The 18,003-nt window shown below is 35.8% G+C and overlaps 3 protein-coding genes across 5 annotated transcripts; 2 read left to right on the plus strand and 1 right to left on the minus strand.

Moving 5' to 3' along the window:
• The first annotated feature begins 298 nt into the window (after positions 1-298).
• LOC145106296 (uncharacterized) lies at positions 299-1,714 on the plus strand. Its single transcript, XM_079043306.1, has one exon. It carries the CDS (start codon positions 394-396, stop codon positions 1,489-1,491), a length of 1,098 nt encoding a protein of 365 aa, XP_078899432.1. The 5' UTR covers positions 299-393; the 3' UTR covers positions 1,492-1,714.
• Positions 1,715-3,014: 1,300 nt separating this feature from the next.
• On the minus strand, positions 3,015-8,434 carry LOC145106297 (protein gamma response 1). 2 transcript variants are annotated; one of them, XM_079043307.1, is made up of 4 exons: positions 8,291-8,434; positions 8,065-8,176; positions 6,446-7,613; positions 3,015-3,859 (listed from the first exon to the last, which is right to left on the minus strand). In XM_079043307.1, exons 3-4 carry the CDS (start codon positions 7,611-7,613, stop codon positions 3,234-3,236), a joined length of 1,794 nt encoding a protein of 597 aa, XP_078899433.1. In that variant the 5' UTR covers positions 8,065-8,176; positions 8,291-8,434; the 3' UTR covers positions 3,015-3,233. The 2 variants fall into 2 exon arrangements, with proteins under 2 accessions (XP_078899433.1, XP_078899434.1); XM_079043308.1 differs by lacking the exon at positions 8,065-8,176.
• A 3,243-nt stretch (positions 8,435-11,677) lies between these two features.
• EMB2816 (Small nuclear ribonucleoprotein family protein) lies at positions 11,678-13,683 on the plus strand. 2 transcript variants are annotated; one of them, XM_079043311.1, is made up of 6 exons: positions 11,678-11,808; positions 12,350-12,425; positions 12,742-12,823; positions 12,956-13,027; positions 13,187-13,239; positions 13,376-13,683. In XM_079043311.1, exons 2-6 carry the CDS (start codon positions 12,423-12,425, stop codon positions 13,463-13,465), a joined length of 300 nt encoding a protein of 99 aa, XP_078899437.1. In that variant the 5' UTR covers positions 11,678-11,808; positions 12,350-12,422; the 3' UTR covers positions 13,466-13,683. The 2 variants fall into 2 exon arrangements, with proteins under 2 accessions (XP_078899437.1, XP_078899438.1); XM_079043312.1 differs by having other exon boundaries at positions 11,698-11,808; positions 12,336-12,425.
• Positions 13,684-18,003: the final 4,320 nt, after the last annotated feature.

An 18,003-nucleotide genomic window follows, 5' to 3' on the forward strand; every position in this document is an offset into this window, starting at 1 on the left:
TTGTTATAAAATATTCCGATATACGATCAATCACAAAATATCAATTTATTCATAAATAATGTTTGTGAAACTACCTCTTTTTGCCAGATTACAAAATGATTCATATTTTGAGAAATATATATTTTTTAAAGAAATAAATAGAAAATAAAGTAATTTTATAAAAAGTACCATTCATAAAATAATTTTGTAAATTAAAATAGTTTTCATAAATCAATTTTCATAACAAGAACCATTCATAATTTTTTTTTTTTTTATAGTTCCTCTGGTTATTTGGTAATTACACCATTTCCCATTTAGGATTAACCGTTGGATATATAGCACACCGACTGCTTAAACAAAAACACGCATATTTGAAACTTCCAACGCCAAATTAACTTGAGAGAGAATCAGAGAATGGAAACTACATACCTGGTGGTGACGACGGCACTATTCGCCGCCGTCGTCAACTGCTGCCCCCCGGCGGACCTGTCAGCATTGTTGGCCTTCAAGTCCGCCCTGACCGAACCATACTTGGGCATATTTAACACCTGGACCGGCACCGACTGCTGCACCAACTGGTACGGCGTCAGCTGCGACCCAACTGACAGCCATGTCATCCACGTTATCCTACGCGGCGAATCGGAAGACAAGCTCATGATCGATAAAACCGGCCAAATAAGTTACATGTCCGGTTCACTTTCACCTTCTGTGTGTTCCCTGGACCGGCTCACTACTCTAATCGTTTCCGACTGGAAGGGTATATCCGGCGAAATTCCGGCGTGTATCACTTCCTTTTCTCACCTCCGCATCCTGGATCTCACCGGTAACCAGATCACCGGCGAAATCCCCGCTGATATCGGAAAATTCGGGAAACTCGCGGTTCTCAATATTGCTGACAATAATATCACCGGAAACATTCCTCCGTCTATTGTAAACCTTAGGAATCTCATGCATCTGGATCTCAGCAACAACCGAATCTCTGGTGATATTCCGGCGGATATAGGCAAGCTCTCGATGATGAGCAGAGTTTTACTGAAACAAAACCAACTCACCGGGAAAATTCCGACTTCAATCACCAAAATCTACCGTTTGGCCGATTTGGATCTGTCAATGAATCAAATCTCTGGCACGATTCCTGCTGAACTCGGATCAATGCCGGTCCTCTCTACACTCTACTTGGATAACAACCAACTCTACGGCGAAATTCCGGTGAGTATACTAAGAAACGCTGGTTTAAACATCGTGAATCTGAGCAGTAACAGTCTCGTCGGCTACTTGCCGGATGTTTTTACTCCGACGACGTACTTCTCCATGATAGATTTATCGCACAACGAATTAAAAGGATCTATACCGGCATCTTTGACTTCGGCTAAGTACATCGGACATTTGGACCTCAGCAACAACCATTTCTGTGGCGCAATTCCAGCGGGATCACCGTTCGAACAATTGGAAGCGTCGTCGTTCTCCGGCAATGATTGCCTCTGCGGGACGCCTCTCACACGAGTATGTTAACGACGTCGTTTCAGGGTCCGTTTGGTTGGTCACGGTTTGTGTATTGGTATTTGATACACTCCGCATGCGTGATACACTGATACGCGTTATTCACATAAAATCATAAAATTACATGAATATTTCATAGATTTGTATAGACTAGTTAGTAACAAATAAATTACTAAACAATACTAGTTATTTAATTCTTTAGTCATAATAATATATTGATACTAATTTATATATAGTTTTTTTTAGCAGACATTTATTTAATAATTTGTGATTTATAAAAGATGATATGATATCGATTAATGGAATTCCCCTTGCATTTCTCTTTATCATTAACGTATGTTTACAGATCACGTTTGATAACGAATTCTCGTTTGTGTTCCCAAAACTACAAAAATTAAAAAACGAGGATATTGTGTTATTGACGACTATACGGATTACCATAACAAAACTAGAGGATATTCCACTTGGCGATGTAGTGGAGTTAGCCAGATAGGTATCGAAGGAACTCCCAAGTATTGTCAAAAGATACTTTGATTAACATGTGTTTGTTATGCATGCGTTTAAGTTGTTTTCTTTTTGTTTAGAGTTTTTAGATTTAAATATTGGTTTCCTTTTTATTTATATTTATAGATTTTAAAAATATATTTTGGCGGTTTGTTCTGAAAAACATTATTAGTATGTTCCTTGACTTTTGAAGTAATTTGTTTATGTGATTTTGGTAAATTCATAGATTTTATATATTGTTTATGTGATTTTATTAAATTATGTGAATTTGTGAAGTATTTGAACTTTGAAAGTTTTTGATTTAGATGGTAACGTCGATATTGAAAATCCTTCGCTCAGAAGTAGTACTATAATATTCTCCGATGAAGTAAGGTTTTCAGCTTTTAAACCAACAATTATAGCATGTAATTGAACATTTTTCTTGTTGGTTGTATATCAATTTGTGATTTATTTTATTTAAATTGAAATGGAAAAATAGATCATTGTGACGGACACAATTATTTTGACCCAACCAGGTCATATATAATTATATACAAGATCGTTGGTCCCCAACGAAGAAAAATTGAATACGCCTGAGAAGAAAGAAACTGAAAATCAGATGGGGACTAAACTATAAAATAATCCCGCGATTATACATGAGCATGCACTTTTAGTCCTCTTAGGGAATTATTTTACATTTTCATTCAAGATATAGACTACGGTCATGGAGACTAATATAATGGTGGCAATCCATTAAATCAAGTAACATGGCAGGTAAGGTCATTTTTGTCATTCAACCTAATCCATATTCATGCATTCTGAAATTTAATTTTTGATCAAAACGCAACCAAGTATTTTCTAAAAAAGTTGTGATCTTTAATGAACACAATAAGATTATTTCAAGAACATGATTCTTAGAAATCAGTCAACGAGCACAAAACCTAAGAGACAAGTAGTTAGTTACTTAGTTATGTATAATAGTTGTACTTACAAAATGTAGTTTAAAGAATGTTTACACCATAAGTAACTTAAAATGTAGACTTAATATCCGATTCTATTGAAAACATAAACTTAACCATATTAATCATCAAGAACTATAAGTTTTAGCCCTGAAAGACTATTAATTAATGGAAAGTATCAACACTTTGATCATATACTAAAAACAATTATTAACAAAATTCAATTATCTTTTAAAAGAATCTCAATTCTAGAAATACAATAACACCCTAAACTTCCAATTTCTAAATCGATTAAAAAAACTTTAATCTTTTTCACATTTCAGATTCAAATCCAATATTCCAAAAACCTTCAGGGGTGGAAGGAGGTGCAAACCTGAATCGATGCCTGGAAACCCCCTCATGATGCTCACAACGCAGATTTTGCTTACTATTATTATTACCATCACTCCCCTCAGGAAGAACAGCATCATAGAATTTTTTACACTGCTTACATTCAATTCCTTTAAGATTCGCCCTATCGGCTTTCTTTCTTACTGGTTCAACATACTTGAAGTTTTTCTTCTCAGGCCTCCCGCTTGGATCCTGTGTCTCATCATCTGAGCTTTCAAAATTCATGTCTTTAGGAACCGGGTCTGGAAGATGATGAATCTCTTCTTCTTCTTTTCCTTTTGATACTTTTTTCAAATCTTGTTTGATGTTTTCTAATGGAGTATCGAGAAAATCATCGTGAGGGTCTGGGCCGTTTCTGTTTTTTGTAGGTCGAGTGTCTCTCCAGTGAGAAAGCGGACGTTTTGTTCCGGATAATAAGTTTGACTTTTTGGTGATGTCATTTGAGGTCGATTTGATTTCTTTTTTGACTTCAGAGTTTTGTTGGTTTGTGGTATGATTAGTTGTTTCACAAACAGGCACTGGGATATTCGGAGATTTCTGTCCATTGACTGTAATCATATATTGATAAGAAGAGATATGTTAGTTAGCTATTGCTTCGTTCGTTGTACAAGAAATAGCAATGTACTTTTGTTGAATTGTTTATTATAGCATCTTACTTTGTACTTCGATAAAAATCTATCTAATACAAAGCAATATTCATATAATCAGGTAGATTCCTCAAAGTAGAATGGTAAAATTGGGTAGATTTTTTTAAAGTAGGAAAAATACTAGAAGTAGAAGGAAATGAGAGTAGGATGCTATGATACATAAATAAATGAAAGTATGTTGCTAGTTCATGCATTCTTCGTCCCTAATAATATTTGGACGTATATTTAATCAAACACATAGATGCTAACAATTTGAAGAAAGGTGACTAATTGATGGGAGAAATATTAATAAAAACTTTATAATTCCAGTATAGCAAACATCATGGAAATCTTTTAAGTGGCAATACGATGAACACAGAAATATCACCCCTTTATTGTTTCTAAGATGAGACCATGTCACAGTCACAGCCATGTGGAATGACCTGAATACCAAGAAAGTGATGTAGTAAGCCCAAGTCTTTCAATGGAAATCCCAACCAAGTGTTGTCATACACATAGACAACAACATAGATGCAGACAAAATCCCATAAACAAATATGGGGAGAAATCAGTTTACTTTTAGGCCCGATAAACCCAACAACCAATGAAACCAAACTCAAGGTGCATGTTTGAGACCATATAGAAAAGGTTTGAGATAGCACGTATGATTTCGGTGTCCCTAATCAACAAGCCCCAAACCAACAAAACTCTGAAGTCAAAAAAGAAAGTGGACAGAAATCACTAGGACGGGTGATGGGGTCTCACTAGGATGATACTTTGGCTCCGTAGAAAGTGGGAGGAAGGTGAGATTAGAAGTAGGTGGTGATGGGGGGAGGAACTGGTTGATGAGTGGTAGGGTTGGAAGTAGGAAGAAATGGGAAACCAGACTCATTAAACGAAACATAACGAGCATACATTCGCTTGATTTTGAGATCAATACATCAATACCTACAATGTAAAAGGTTGTAGCCAAGGAAAACATAGAAAATTGATCGAAATCAAGTTTCTGAGTATAATACGGATGAACATACGGGAAACATTTTCACCAAACACTTTGATAAAGAGATAGAGTGGTTGTTTTTCTAAAACAAGAGTTTATAAAGAGAGACGGATTGAGACACACGGGAGGGCATTCAATTAATTAAAAAGACAGTGAGGCACGTTGTCAGGTGCCAAAAAGAGTAAGGCCAGTCTTGACCACTGTCTGTTTTCTCACTCAACATACCTAATTTACTCATGGATATGTGGACACTACAACTGATAGACAATTCCCATAACTGTGAAGTGGTTGGAGAGATTGCAATATCCCCGTCTGTTTGCAGACTTTTTTACTTTGAGTAAGTTACACGAATGGTCCCTATGGTTTGGGGTGATTTGCACGTTTGGTCCCTAACTTATTTTTTTTAACTCGGAAGGTCCCTACAGTTTGTTTTTGTTGCGCGCTTGGTCCCTGTTTTACCTAAAAAGACTATTTTGCCCTTGATTTTTTAATTTATTTAAATAGAATGGGGTAGGTAAGGTAAGGTGAGGTGGAAGTGGGGTTGGGGGTGTGTTTATTTAAATAAGTTAAAAAATCAAGGGCAAAATAGTCTTTTTAGGTAAGATAGGGACCAAACGCACAACAAAAACAAACTGTAGGGACCTTCCGAGTTAAAAAAATAAGTTAGGGACCAAACATGCAAATTACCCCAAACCATAGGGACCATTCGTGTGATTTACTCTTTTACTTTGCAATTAAACATGGTTACAAATTGTTTAAACTTGCAAAGACATCAACAGGATATAGCCACTGTAATAAGAATGATCATCCACAAAGTGCAAAATAACGATGCCCACTTAAACATATCACTATAAATCAAATCCAAAATATTTTGCTCTCAATCGGAGAAATAGACAAACTTGGCTTTAGATGATATCCCTTAGACTAACATAGACTTGCTAAACTAGAACATATAAACAAGTCATAGCTCAATAACCACTATATCCATTCAGCACTCGATGGCAAAAAAAAAAAAAAAAGACTTACTCTCACTACCACCAAAGAACTATTATCATCCCATGAAACTTGCAATGTTTGTTTTGGCTAGACACACATCAATTCCTTCTAATGATGGCATTTGCCAAATGTCATTTTAGCTTAAATTTTTGCCAAAAAAGGAAACCTTGCAAACTTTATGGAACATTGTTGCAATTTTCAAGAGATGCAGGGAATAACTAGTAAAGGGTCAATCACCAAAAAGATAAATACATGATCTGTCATTCGCCAATTTAACAAGGTATCATCATTTTAAACAATTAGACAAATATATTCATCTTTGTTCTCCAATTAAAGAAGCATTCCAGCATGACATGTGAATTGTGATGTAAGCAATCCATCACCAAAATATTTTTAGTCGTTTGCCATATTGGGTTATTTGGCTGATAGTATGTTTTTCTTTTTGGTAATTAATATAATTAACAACATAAGAGGATAAAACCAAGGAAAAAAGGGAAAAGAAGAAGGATTACCAGGTGAATTCAATATATTCTGATCATGGCCTAACGAGTCTTTATTAACTTCTTTGCTGGTGTTGCCAATCATATTTTCTGGAGTTAGGCCTGATTTTGAGCATAAATAAATGTACTGTGATTTGAGCTTTTTATAGGCATCTACAACTTCCCTTCTTTTCTGCTTCTCTATCATTATCTCAGCATTCTTCCCTTCAATCTGCTGAAGTAATTTCCCATGCAATTCCATTCCTTCAGTTGACTCATTACTCCTCTCTCTAACATCCATTTGAAGCTTATCAATTTCCTCCTCTAACCCTTTTACTTTCGCAATAAGCAATCTTTTCACATTTTCACAATCATCAAGAAGCTTTCTAGTCTTTACAATCTCTGAAGCTTGTGTTCTCGTTTTTGTCAGCAATGTTTCTTCACACTCGATCTTTTCATCTATCTTTTTCTCTGAAATTCCAAGCTTTGCAAGAAGCTCATTCTTTTTATCGTTTACTTCTTTCAATTGTCTTTCTTTTTGCTCTATGAGAAACACCTTTGACTGGACCAACTCAAGAAGCTCACAGTTTGATTCCTCTTTCTCTTCGATTATTCTAGACTTGCATCTTAGAGTCAATCTTAACTCTTCAAGTTCAATTTCTTGCCCATTTGTTTTCTCACGAAGCAAGTGGTTTTCATCTTCAAGCTCCTTTAATCTCTTTTCATTGCCATGTACAAGTGAGGCCTTTGAATCTAGAAGTTCACGTAAGCTTTGTTGTAGTTCTCTTTTTTCAGCTATCTCTTTATTCTTTCTTTTCAGCTCCTCTTCAAGATCATTACCATGTTTAGATGATGATCCTGAAACTTTCTTTACCTTGCTATTTTCCATCTTTAAAAACTGGTTTTCTTCCAAAAAATTTTGTTTTTCAGATTGGAGTGTTTTTAATTGATCAATTAGATCATTTTCCTTTTTCTTACATTCTTCTTCGGCGGCTTTCTTTGCTTCAGAATATACTTTTTTCAGTTTTGATTGGAAATCTGGAAATAATTGCTTGCAGAAGAGATATTCTATCTGAGAAACACTTTCCTTTGTTTCTTGGATTGTAGCAGCTAGTAAGGTACTAAGTCCCGAGATGTATTCTGTATCAGTTCCATCAACATGGTAAGCTGGTTCTGGAGATGTTCGTGAATCCTCTTCCATCTGTGGATTCCATATGAACAATGTAAATATGTGGAAAACGATAACCCCTGTCTCTTTAATTATTATAATCTTTCCTTACAGCTATAACAAATTTGGCAGCTTATAACCACATCCAAACATATATGTCCATTTATCATAACACTAAATGGGTGGAAGAAGGCATAACAAACAGAGTATTATAAAATGATTACTGTTTGAATATTTTCAATGATATGATCATACATATTAACAGGGATAGAAATAACGACGGTGAAACAACAAAAACGGTGCCTTAGATTCCCAATTGGTTATCCATAAGGTCATAGATAGTCAATATTTTGTTAAACCTAAGAAAAATCAGAAGTGGAGATATGCTAGATTCTATCAGGTAAAGAATGTATGTGCGAATTACACCTAGATTAGGAGATTAAGACCTAAATTAAAGTTTTACTTGGATGAATTTCAAACTTACGTTTTAGTTTTCAATAGTATGGATTTCGCTAAGATCAACGTCCTTCTATCCCTAGATTTGAAATGTGAGATACCTTGATTGATTCTCGTCCTGATTCCTGAAGATTTTTTTTCTAAATAACAAAAAAATTGTAAGAGAGGGCTCGTGATGAAATAACTACGAACATATGCGTTGCATTTGCTTTTACGCGTGAAGGTGTTCACAATGAGAGCTAGTTGGTACTTACTGTTGAATCGGCGACGGAGGAGGAGAAGCAGATACAATATCTCTAGCAGCCGGAATATAGGAGAAGAATGGAAGAGGCCGGAGGGAAACTGATTTGATTCGATTATTGGGGCGTGTTCTTAAGAGGTCATATGGACAAATTGAAACGGATTTTAACAATAAAAGTCATTTTGCCCTTTGTACACAAGAAAAAAAAAAGAGTAATCTAACCAGCATATAATGATGAAATGTGAATTTATAGAAAATAATTAAAAAAATTGCATTTCTAGAAAAATAACTATCAAGTTTGGGATTGTAGGTTCTGACTAAAAAAATATCAATTTTCAAAAATAAAATAAAATAAAATAAAATAAAAACACTTCGGACTAATATTAGGGGATTCCGGACTAATATTAGGGGATTCCGGACCAATATTCTGGATTGAAAATTTTTATACGTGCTTCCTCAATTGCTTTGTGTACCCCTATATGAGTGTAATAATGTTTGTGTATCCCCATGATGTGACGATTTATATGAGTGAGAGAGTACGTATAGCAACACCTTTTCGATTTCATATTGAAATTTTGGAGTTAAAAAAAAAGTCTGGAATTTCAAGAACAATTCTGAAATCCGATTAACGGTTTCATAATTTTTTTATTAAAATCTAACAAAAAGTTAAACAAACATAGTAATATTAAATATATATGATAATATGAGTTAAAATCAAACATTTAATTGAAAAATGATAATATTAAACACTTCAAAATGAATATTCTAGATATAGGTAAAGAGATTCTTTAAACATAAATAAAAAAAATGAAAAAAAAAACAAACTATGAAAATTAAACAACAGTTGGGAATGGAACATTGGAAGAAAATAATAATTATTCAAAACTAAAAAAAATAAAAAAAAAATAAAATAAAAACTCATTTATCATGGTTGTTTTATTTAATTTTCCATTGATCATAACTTTTTATTATTTATATTAGAGTCATAAGATTATCTGACGATTTAACAGATCATTAAAATTAATAAAATTATTAAAGTCATCTAAATTTGATTTAATCATAATATTTTTTTATGATTTTTTTTTCTTAAAGGCTGATTCTTTTTAAAAATAAAAAATAGATCTCATAGTAAAAATTTGTATATTTGAGTAATTCAAACAAAGTTTTTTTTACGTTCTTTCTTTTTTTGTTGGTTCATGTCTTTTATTTTATATTCCGAATAAAATCAATCCCTCGATCAAGTCCTAACTCCCGATTAAAGTGTCATCAAATCCAAATGACACATGTAGCCATGCCATGAAACACAAAAGACTAGCCCACAAATAATAAGAATTGAAAAAGTTGTAAAAATTAAAAAAAGTTGTTGAATGGTATTCCTCCATGTTTATGTACTTTATGTTTGTGGTGGTTGAAACGTGAAACATTGTCACATTAGATTATTTTTTCAAATGTTTCCAAGTAAAATTTACATTCTTTCTAAGATTAGATCATTAGTTGACAGTTTGTAACGTCTCAAATTTCAAACCAAAATTTTTATTTTTTTAAACAAGATTAAACATCCAAAAACCATTCTTTAATTACATATCATAGCATCCATTTGTTTCAAAATCACAATATTAAACCAAAGTTAAATTATAAAAATCAATGGAAGACTCAAAATAACAACATAACACTGATGTGAATGTACAATCACGTCATGCCCTTCCGTTTTAACCTAGACAACCTAAAAAACATTTAACTTAACAACGTAAGCATAATCCTTAGTGAGTTCTACAATATACCACATATTTCATCACACATGCAATGCATACAATTAATAAGCTCACAATTTCATTGTGCATAACAACTGTTGGCTCCCAACTATCATACTATTGTAGGCTCTCAATCATCGAGCAAACTATAGGCTACCAGCCCTCATAACATATGTACACTCTCAACCATGATACAAACTATAGACCCTTAGCCATCATGCAAAATATACCAAAGTTTATGCTAATATAGACAAATTGTCTTATGAATGCATAATCATACGTAGTCGAAGTCGGATAAACAGTCGAACAAATGTTCATACCCGAAAGTAATATATCAAACAATAACCATGCAATAAGGCTAAGTTAAGAGTTATAAGACTATTTGATTGTAACTACGTACAACCCTTAAGGTATTCACTCAACGATCTACCAATAGTAACATAAACATTAACCAAACAAAACATGTCGTATATACTAACACAAGACTATTGTAGTCTATCACATACTCATATACTAACAGAATATAAACATTATATCACTCATTGGACATATAATGTCACACATAGCATAGTGAGAAAACTCACATGAGTCTAGAATCAAAATCTCAACGACAACATCTGCAAACAAGACAGCTAACACAGACCACCTAATACCAATCCTTAGTTAAATACTTAAATCCATCAAAGTTTGACCAAAACGGTCAAAGTCAATAGTCAACATGTGTCACGAGTTGCGTCCTGTATGGATGTGTCACGTCCATTAAAAGACAAAATAGTCGTGATGACACCAAACTCAACGCGCCGCGTCCAATAACGAATGCGTCATGTTATCTAGGCAAATGCACCTTTTTTTATTAAATGTTTAATCCTTTAAGGCAGAAGATCTCACTAAATGATGTTTTTAATGGATAAACTTTACAACTTTATCCAAATTCATGTCTCTAATAAACTAAACTATAAAATGTAGGTCTAAAATGAATCTAAATGCCTAAACACTCCATGCATGGTCCAAAAAGAAAGACAAAACTCTCTCTTTCTCACTAAAATGAGTCCATAAAGCAACTCAAAACAGCCTTTGGACCTAGAGTTTCCCAAACTCCAAAGAAACATGACAATAAGGATCTAAAACAACACAAAATACTAGACCTAAGGTGAAAAACATATTAAGGTTGCATCTTGATGACTTACAAAGATACAAAAGGTTATGAAAAGGCTGGAACAACTTTGGATCTAGCTTCACAAGCACCAAAAACACATTCTCCTTCTTTTAACTTCACTCTTAAGGCACAAAACATCACAATGGGATGAGAAATGGGCTGGGGTTTGCTCTCTAACGTTTCAGGAGGATGGAGGCTGTAAATTGTCGGAACCCTAGAAGTTAGAGCTTATAATAGGGTCTAAAATCGGTGACATAGGTTTTTGAACTGTTGCGGCATTGTACTAGGCTTAAAAAAAAGTATTGGACTTTATATATTCGCAAAAGTGAGATTTTAAACATTTAATATGTTGAAAATGACTTTTAACTAGCCCTACATACTTGAAAGACCAATTGGCATTGTAGTAGACGAGCTACTTTAAAGTTCACATGTTAGCACTCAACGAGTTGAAACTTGTCATACTTCAGGGACCAGTTCTGAAACCTTGAAGGTCTATATACTCTAGTCGAACCGCGTTCCTTTCCCCTACTTCTCCTGTTCTCCAGACTCTCACACCTTCTGTTTAGAGCATACTCCGGCTGCCTGAGATCCTACCTCCGCCGCTCCTCCGTCGCCCTATCAACGGTAAGTACCAATTATGCCCTAAAATAACTCTAACTCAACTTTCGCACGCGCAAACCCAGTTGCAAAGCACGTACGTTTTCGTTGTTACGATGCAGACCATACCCCTAGGTTATATATACTGTGTATGCATTATCGGAGATTTGGTTGAAGTATGAAAATCACTGCTATTCATTGTTAAAAACGGCAATTTAGAATTAATCTGGCTAAACTTCAATTTAGGGCATAATGCCCAATGTAGTTGGCAATTTCTAATTAGAACAACTATTCTCGATACAGTGCTTTCAAGTATGTCTGTTGCGTCTTTTTTCCTTAATGTAACATGATTTCTAAGATTCAATGACCTGGTAGACGTATCACGAATGGGGATTCCAAGCCACATTTACCATAATTCATATCAATGATCGTATGTGTTAATTACTTGGACATAGTATATAATTTTAGACTACTAGGCTAATATGTCTTTCTTTCTTTTCCGTAGGTGATGATATGTAAAATTGTTTTTTTTTTAATCTTGAATTATTCTTAAGCTTGAATTTTGCAGGCATACATTTGTTCGTGAGCTTCGGATTCAGCAAGGAACGTTTGGTTGCAGTTAATTGCTAAAAACATTTGCAATGGTAATACACTAATACTAACAATCTACATCTTTCTGATCCATCTTAAAAGACCAACTTTTCTTAAAAAAGCAAGATTGAATGCAGTACTTTATGCTAGTAAGATCAACATTCTAGGGTAGATGAGTATCTGATAACCCCTCTTATATATTTCTCATTCTTGATGAAATCATTAGCACCCTATACAATCAATGTCAGTATATCTTCTATCCTCATTGTCCACTAAGAACAACACTTTTCATTAGATGCAAACATGATCGAATTTCTATTGCTAAAAGATGTTCTTAATTTATTGTCATTTTTATCTTACTTATTTCAGTCAGGCAGGAAGGAAACAGTTCTGGATTTGGCAAAATTTGTTGACAAGGGTGTCCAAGTCAAGCTCACAGGTGGAAGACAAGGTTAGCAACCACATTTACTGTTTGTTTATTTTTGACTTGATGCATAAAGCATGTTTTAATGGGTTAGTTATCCCACATAGAGAAGCTTTGTGGTTGTTACTTGTTAAATTTATATTCTTTTATCATGTATAGTGTCAGGGACACTTAAAGGATATGACCAGTTGCTGAACCTTGTATTAGATGAAGCTGTGGAGTTCCTTAGAGGTAATAATTTCATTTTTAGAGCTAAAAATAAACCTTATATAAAAGTAAAACAAAACTCTTTTGGGATGTAGTCTAGTCAACATGATTATTATTGACAAATCTTCTGAAAAACTTCCAAGTTTTTATCAATTTTTTAAGCCATGTGAATATGTGATGCAGATGCGGATGATCCACTGAAGACAACTGATCAAACACGTCGCCTTGGCTTAATAGTATGATTTCCTAATGCTCATCTCTATGACTTTACAAACTTTGTAGAGCTATTTTTGATAATGAGGATAAAAGGGCATTCACGTCTTTTGCCATTGTCACACCTTTTTCTTTCTTTTATAATTGTATGTATTGCAGGTTTGTAGGGGTACAGCTGTCATGCTTGTTTCACCTACTGATGGTACAGAGGAGATAGCCAATCCATTTATCCAGCCAGATGGAGCTTAATATTTTTCACTTTCTTAGCAACAAAATTAGCTACTTTCTACTAAAAACCCTTGTTTAATCAAATTTGGTGTGGAATATTACAAAATATGATCTATTTTTAAATACATCATATTTTGGAAACCTTGTTTTATCTTTGTACAATGTAAACCGTATTTGAACTCAGAGAGTTTTCTATTTTTTTTCTATGAAATACAATGGAAAACCGGGTGAAAGAGCAATGAGGTTTATAGATCTTTTAAAATAAGATAATGCATTTTTTAACGATATTAACATATTTATATTTTTATGTGGAAGTTACGAACCTGATAGTACTTGATTATTCTGTATATGTTATTTGGTGTATGCATAAAGATGATGTGAAACTCATTAAAAACCTTAAACTATAAGGCTTGAGTGAGTGGTAAAATCTCTCTCTCTCTCTCTCCATGCTGTTTCAATAATAAAATGAGAAAAAATATAAGTTGTCGTCTACGTGACATAGGAGGGAGTGCGGTTTCTGTGTCACCACTATCTTTAGCCTAATGTCCTTTATGAACAAAAAAGTCTTGATTATCTAAATTTTTTTATGATAATTTATCATTTTTTGTTGAAAAAAAAATAACGGTTGTTTTGTAAATTTGGGCAAAATATAAAACAATCAGGATTTTATGTTAAAAAAATAAAAGTTAGGATTGAACTTTAGACTGACCAAAATATTGAAATTTTTTCAGAGATTTTTCTTAAAAGAAACACTAATTTGTTCTCTTGTAGGGCAAAAATAGTAATCGATGTTAGTCCTTTATGAGCCTAGATGGAAAGAAGTGGAAAAGGATAATGACTTATAACGGTAATATACTTTAAGGTTTGCTTAGGCTATTCGGTATGGTCAACGCCGCACGTCAACATAAATTTTTGTCTTCTCCACAACGCCATTAACGGGGAGAGTGTTTCTCATGAAAATGCAGTTAAGAAAGAAGAAAATAAAGAAAAAAATGGTGTTGAGGGGTGTTACGTTGGCACTGGGAAGCAACGAGAAACCAGGGGGGTGTTCTAGCTGGTTATAAGGATGTAACGTGAACAGTCCAAACAAGTTCAATGTTGATATAGGAACAAAAAAACATAAGGGACTAAATGTGAAAAAAAAACCCTAAACTATGTTACCCTTATAAGTCATTAACCTTTTCTATAAATGTCGATATAGGAACAAAAAAAAACATAAGGACTAAATATGAAAAAAACCTAAACTATGTTACCCTTATAAGTCATTAACATTTTCTATAATAGTTTATTTGCATCACTAGCGAAAGGGTTAGGTCTTTTTGGGACTGATCTCGATATTTAATGAACCTGTATAGTATTAGGTAGCGGGTTAGGTAAAGGCTAACTAAACCAATGATGCTTAGTTGAAACTAAGGTGAGCAATTAGCCCAAACTCAACCGGACTGGTTTACACCAATAATGAGAAACGATTACTAGACTGGTTAGACTAAACCAATGCTGATTCCGGATTTCGGTCAAATACCCGGTTGGAACTTGTAACACCGTAAATTTTCAAACAAAATTTTCATTTAAATCATATAATTCTCATAACACATTTCACAAAATCTCATTTATTTAATTCACAAATCGCAACTCCATAATTGTTTAAATAAGACTCCACGATCCTCAAAACATAACTCTTTCTCTGGTGTGTACAATCAAGCCGACGCCTTCCCACGATCCTGAGGAAAATCTGAAACACATATCACATAACACGGTAAGCACGAAGCTTAGTGAGTTCCCCAAAATACCACACACAGCTCATTAGCCACTCGAGGCTATAACTCAAATAAGACCCTCTGGTCAAATGTGTCTCAGTGGGACCCTCTGGTCCCACAACTCGGGTGGACCCTCCGGTCCTAACTCAGTAAACTCAGAATAACACACAGCATAAATCACATAGACATAATGCAGGATATCACAATACTCAATATAAACACATAAGACCCTCTGGTCACACATAGGATACCACTCAAGGTAAGTATAGTGAAAAGACTCACCTCGGATGATGAACAACCCCTATAAATGTTGCTGTTACGCACCGACCACTAACTCTGTGCCAAACCCACAATTATCCCAATTAGGAACTAAGTCCAAACTCTCACTCATTAGGTCTAAAGGTAATCCACTAACCAGCCAATCAATGACCTAAAACCCATTGGGCCCACCAAGGCCCAATAATAAATGGGCTCTCCTGAGGCCCAACTCTCAAATCTAAATGGCAAGCCCAACTCAAGGGCCCAAAGCACATATATATAATCCTCTGGTCCAAGACTCTATTGCAACAAGCCCAAACTCTAGGCCCAACACTCAAGGCCCAAAATGAGACTTAGCCCAAAAGTCCACAGTGAGGTTACGCGGGGCGTACCTCTCTTGGTACGCTCAGCGTACTCATGAATCCATGTTGGCCATCGGGGACACTGGGGCAGTACGCGGGGTGTACAGGAATTACGCTCAGCGTACTCCCCAGACTCACTCTTTCTACTCATTTGGTCTTAAACAGTTAAGACATTACCTCAAATCCCAGATCTGGACTCCCTAATGACACTTACTCCATAAAGTCAATGACTTTAAGCCTTTGCATGGCTGGAAAGGTCACAAACACCCAAAACACTCACTCCCTTATCTTAAAAAGCTCATATCTCATGCATGACTTGATTCCAACGTCCAAGATTGGATTTTTATGACATAACACCACTAAATACACTCAAAGGGGTTGATCATAGTCTCTAGAGCTCAATATCTCATAAACTCTCCACCTTTTGGGACAAAACCCCTAAAATACTCTAATATGATGCTCAAAACAAAAGAGTGAGAAAGCTTGAAGCTTTATACCTCTATATGAAGCTTCCAACTCAGATGTGCTCCGATCCAAAGCCTGGACTTCTCACTCCTTCTTCTCCGAAGCTCCTTCTTTACTCCAAGAACACACCAATATCACTTAAGGCTCTCAAATGCACTCAAAAGCTCCATGAACGAAGGATTAGGGTTTCAGAGGGTTTATTGACTGAGGATGGTGGCCAGGAATGAGGCCATCTCATTCTTTATATAGGGACACATCCAAAGTTAGGGTTTCCACTCTGTGCCTAGTACGCCCAGCGTACCCTCTGGTACGCCCAGCGTACTAGGTGGCTCCGCTTAAAAATCACGCACATGAGTACGCTAAGCGTACACACACGTCGCCCAGCGTACTCCGCTGCCACCTTTTTCAATTAAAGGACTTATCCTGCCATAACTTCAAACTTCCATTGCTTCCTTGATATAACTCCGTTTCCAATGAATCTCATATCCTCGAAAAGGTGTCGAGATGCTCTACGCTTCCAGCAACTCGTCGAAACCCCGAGACTTCCTCATGCCCTGGTTGCAGCCCACAAACCCTAAACTCAGACGATCCGAAACAGGATGTTACAATTCTCCCCCACTTGAATTAGGTTTTGCCCTCGAAATCGCTCCTTACCAACACATAGATCGAGCCCAATAACCCGAGAAGCACCACCGAAGGACCTTATATCATACAACAATCTCTTCCAATGACACCTGATCCCAACAGGGACTCCCGACCCAAAAAAGGACATACCCATCTGCCACTGCGGTACTCGATATGACTCTCCAGAACTTGAAAACTCTAGTGGTCTATCTCCCTGCCAGACCACCCTCGCAAATCATCATCCTGCTAATCGCTCATCGACTAACAGACTCTAGGAACACTCTTCCAATTCTGATTCTCTAATCGATCCCGATCACAACTCAAAAGGAACGGAAAGGTCATAATCCCCCCCTAAGGACCCACTGCCTGAACAACTATCAGAACTCATCGGAAAGGATGAACCCAAAAACTCTAACATCAAACACAAGAAAAAGATCATGCTCGCCTGGAAGTATCCTCTGACCTCTATAGACATAAGCCCCAGCTCCCTCTCAAATATCCCCTTCAACACTGAGCACCAGGTCAGCTCCCGACCCAAAAGATGAACCTCCAAAGGTTACTCATTGCATATCAAGAACGTCTTACCGACTTCTTTCTCATAATAACTATCTCAGCTCATCGCGACACACAAGTCACGAAGTTCACTTTACCCCAAGCGAATACTACAACTCACCTGAAATCTTCTCACCTTCGACCTCTGTCGTCTACCAACCACTGATTCCATGCATCTCGCGGTTCTTCCCATACCGACGAAAATGACTCACTATGGTCTAAGACATCTGATGGAGAACAATACCTCTCAAAATGAACCCATCTACGAATCCGAAACCTCATCTCGCCTACTCAACACACGAACGAATCCAGACTCAAGCTTGAGAGTCTGATTCAACAGCAGAATTGGAACCACTCAATTCCAATCTGATACTCAACTCATGACCCAAGATTCGCGAATTTATGCACACACCATCTCTCCAATTCCTTCTGATTACGATAATCCCTTCTCAACCCGGGATATAACAATTATCGACTGACACAGAGAACCCAGTCTCGCCCCTGGTTCGGCAATCAAGTTTTCGAAGACTCAAGTGGTAAG

The sequence above is a fragment of the Lactuca virosa genome, chromosome 4 (assembly GCF_052849685.1).
Source record: "Lactuca virosa cultivar CGN04683 chromosome 4, Lactuca_virosa_CGN04683_v6, whole genome shotgun sequence".
NCBI lineage: Eukaryota > Viridiplantae > Streptophyta > Magnoliopsida > Asterales > Asteraceae > Lactuca > Lactuca virosa.